This window comes from Nanorana parkeri, unplaced genomic scaffold (assembly GCF_000935625.1).
Source record: "Nanorana parkeri isolate BGI_ZX_2015 unplaced genomic scaffold, ASM93562v1 scaffold2895, whole genome shotgun sequence".
NCBI classification, from domain to species: Eukaryota; Metazoa; Chordata; class Amphibia; order Anura; family Dicroglossidae; genus Nanorana; species Nanorana parkeri.
Window position 1 is genome coordinate 32,304 of NW_017309163.1, and position 2,526 is coordinate 34,829.

At 49.0% G+C, this 2,526-nt stretch overlaps 1 protein-coding gene across 1 annotated transcript in view; it reads left to right on the forward strand.

Annotated features, from left to right (window-relative positions):
- The window catches only part of SPEN (spen family transcriptional repressor), a 63,081-nt gene that overhangs the window by 2,870 nt on the left and 57,685 nt on the right, over positions 1 to 2,526 (forward strand). Inside the window, 1 exon segment of the mRNA XM_018574351.1 lies at positions 1,132 to 1,452. Within this exon segment, the coding sequence (XP_018429853.1) occupies positions 1,132 to 1,452 (321 nt within the window).

Sequence of the window (2,526 nt, forward strand, 5' to 3'; positions counted from 1 at the left end):
AGGCTCTCGCGGTGTCCCAATCTCCCCCCCCCCCCCCGTTTTGCTTTTGTGGAAAGAATTAAGCCCCCGGCCTGAAATAACTTCCAGATGTTCTGAGATGAACAGAGTTGTGGAGAGAGATCCCACCCTATGTGTGAATAAGACGGCTGCCTGTGTCCCCCCCCCCGGCCCCTACCTACAATAATGTCTGCACCGAGCTGCCTCCATTCCACCATCATTCATCTGTTATCACCAGGGAGGGGGCTCACCAAATATATAACGCTTTGTGCTCGCCAATCATGGCTGACGCATGGTGTCGGTGAAGGTCGGCGTTGGGTTACATTATTGTAATTCAATTTTAAGACGCACAATCTTTTCAGCCTTAAAATCCCTCTCTGGCTGAGAGGACAAGTCAGAACATGAGGAGCCCCCCCCGGGTTTAGCTGCCTTGTACACGGCTCATGGCAGGTGTTTGGCCGGCGTGCAATTTTCCAACTATTAGTCAACCTCTGGGCTAGAATATTCACATTTCTAAGGGCGGCCACTGTGTGAACAGGTTAAGACTTGTCCTTCGCCAAACGTCTAAATGAACAACTTTCTTGGCTTAGGATTTACCGGGGTGATACGTTAAGAGTAGCGGGAGAATAAGGCCCCATTCACACTAAGCGACGTACCTTACAAGCGGATCCGTGCAGCCAGGGCGACGTTCCAGCGACCATAGCGCGACCTTCAGCGCCGGGCTGCATTCAGAAAAATCGCGCGACATCCGCGGGAAAAGGGATCCTGTTGACGCGACAGCGAGCTGTACATTAGAACAGCTCCATTGGATAACATTGGTCGGCGACTTCTCGCGATATCCTGCGGCAGTAATGCACGACATCGCGCGGCGGTAATGCACGACATCGCGTGGCGGTAATGCACGACATCGCGCGGCGGTAATGCACGACATCGCGCGGCAATCCGCTCAGTGTGAATGGGGCCTAAAGGTTCACGTGGAATAAGTTGTACTGTGTGTGTGTGTGTGTGTGTGTGTGTGTGTGTGTGTGTTTGTTGTCTGCCAAGTAATGAATATAAAATGAAATGCGTATCATGTTTCCTATATATCTAACGTCTGTATTTTTGCTTTCTTCTTCTTTTTTTTTTGTCTTGCAGATATGGACGCGTGGAGAGTGTCAAAATTTTGCCTAAAAGGGGATCCGATGGCGGCGTGGCAGCATTTGTGGATTTTGTGGATATTAAAAGTGCACAGAAGGCGCACAATGCTGTCAATAAAATGGGGGACCGTGACCTCCGGACGGATTATAACGAACCGGGCACCATTCCAGGAGCTGCCCGGGTTTTGGATGAGACAGTTTCCATAACGTCTCGTAGTAGAGAGGTTTCTGGGTTCAGAGGAGGTGGCGGGGGGCCGGCTTACGGTCCCCCGCAATCACTCCATGCACGGGAAGGACGTTATGAACGGAGACTCGATGGGTAAGTTGTAAGGTTTCACTAGGCAGGTATTTTTGTATTTTATATGATGAGGAAACAAAAACTCACTTAGGTTCCCCCCGTTGGATGTAAAAAATTTTGGGAAATCCTGTATGCTTCCTCATGGGTTTGGAAACATAGGATTCTTATCCCGATGGCTTGGATCTTGTGGATCCGTAAAGGTGGGAGTCTTCCTGCAGCTGGCTGGATGTGTGACTTCATGTGGAAGTATGGCGCCGGGTTTGACATGGATTATTCTCGCTGTGGATCTATACCTGGAGTTATCCTAGTCCTTACCTCCTGGAGTGTAAACGTCGGCCATGTCTACTGGCGGCTATAACGGGGCCTGGCACACGGATGGTGTAACAACCGAGGGGGGGCGGGGAGAGGGGAAGGGGGACTTGACTGTCGATCTCTGTGGATTGTACACTTAGCCGGGAATGGTTTTCTGAAGACTGAAGAATGGCACCTCCTTGGATGTACACAGTCCTGCCGTCTCCTGGGGATTAAACTGCTTTTCTGGCCATCTCTAAAACCGCTCTCTCCCGTGGAATGTAACACCTGGAGTAAGTGACGCTTCCTGGACTGCGGACTTAAAGGGCTGATCCACGTAGGATGGGGGATTTCTATAACACGGCACGCCAATAATATATCTATCTGATTTTGGAGAGGGGGAAATTATAGCTGCTTTTCATGTCTTCGCCGGCTTGGATTGTGGATGTGACCAGTAACTGGATGTCCGTACCATGACCATGTGAAGGAAACGCTGGCTTGGACTGGAGCGATTGGTGGGTTTTAAAGAAAGCGGCTGCTGCGGGACAGTTTTTTTTGCAGATATTTTTTTTAAGTCCAAATCTGGAGTGGAGGATGATGATGATGATGAGGATGGTGACGATCGAAGCTTGGGGGTTGAAAATAAAAAGGTGGTAATGGTTTTTCCTCCTCGTAGGATGCTCGTCCGCTGTGGATTGCTCCCTGTTTTTTGTTTTTGTTTTTTGAACATTTTTTTTCTTTTTTTTAACATTTATTTTTGGTTACCTTAGAATCCATTTTTCTTGGTTCATCCAAAGTGTCATT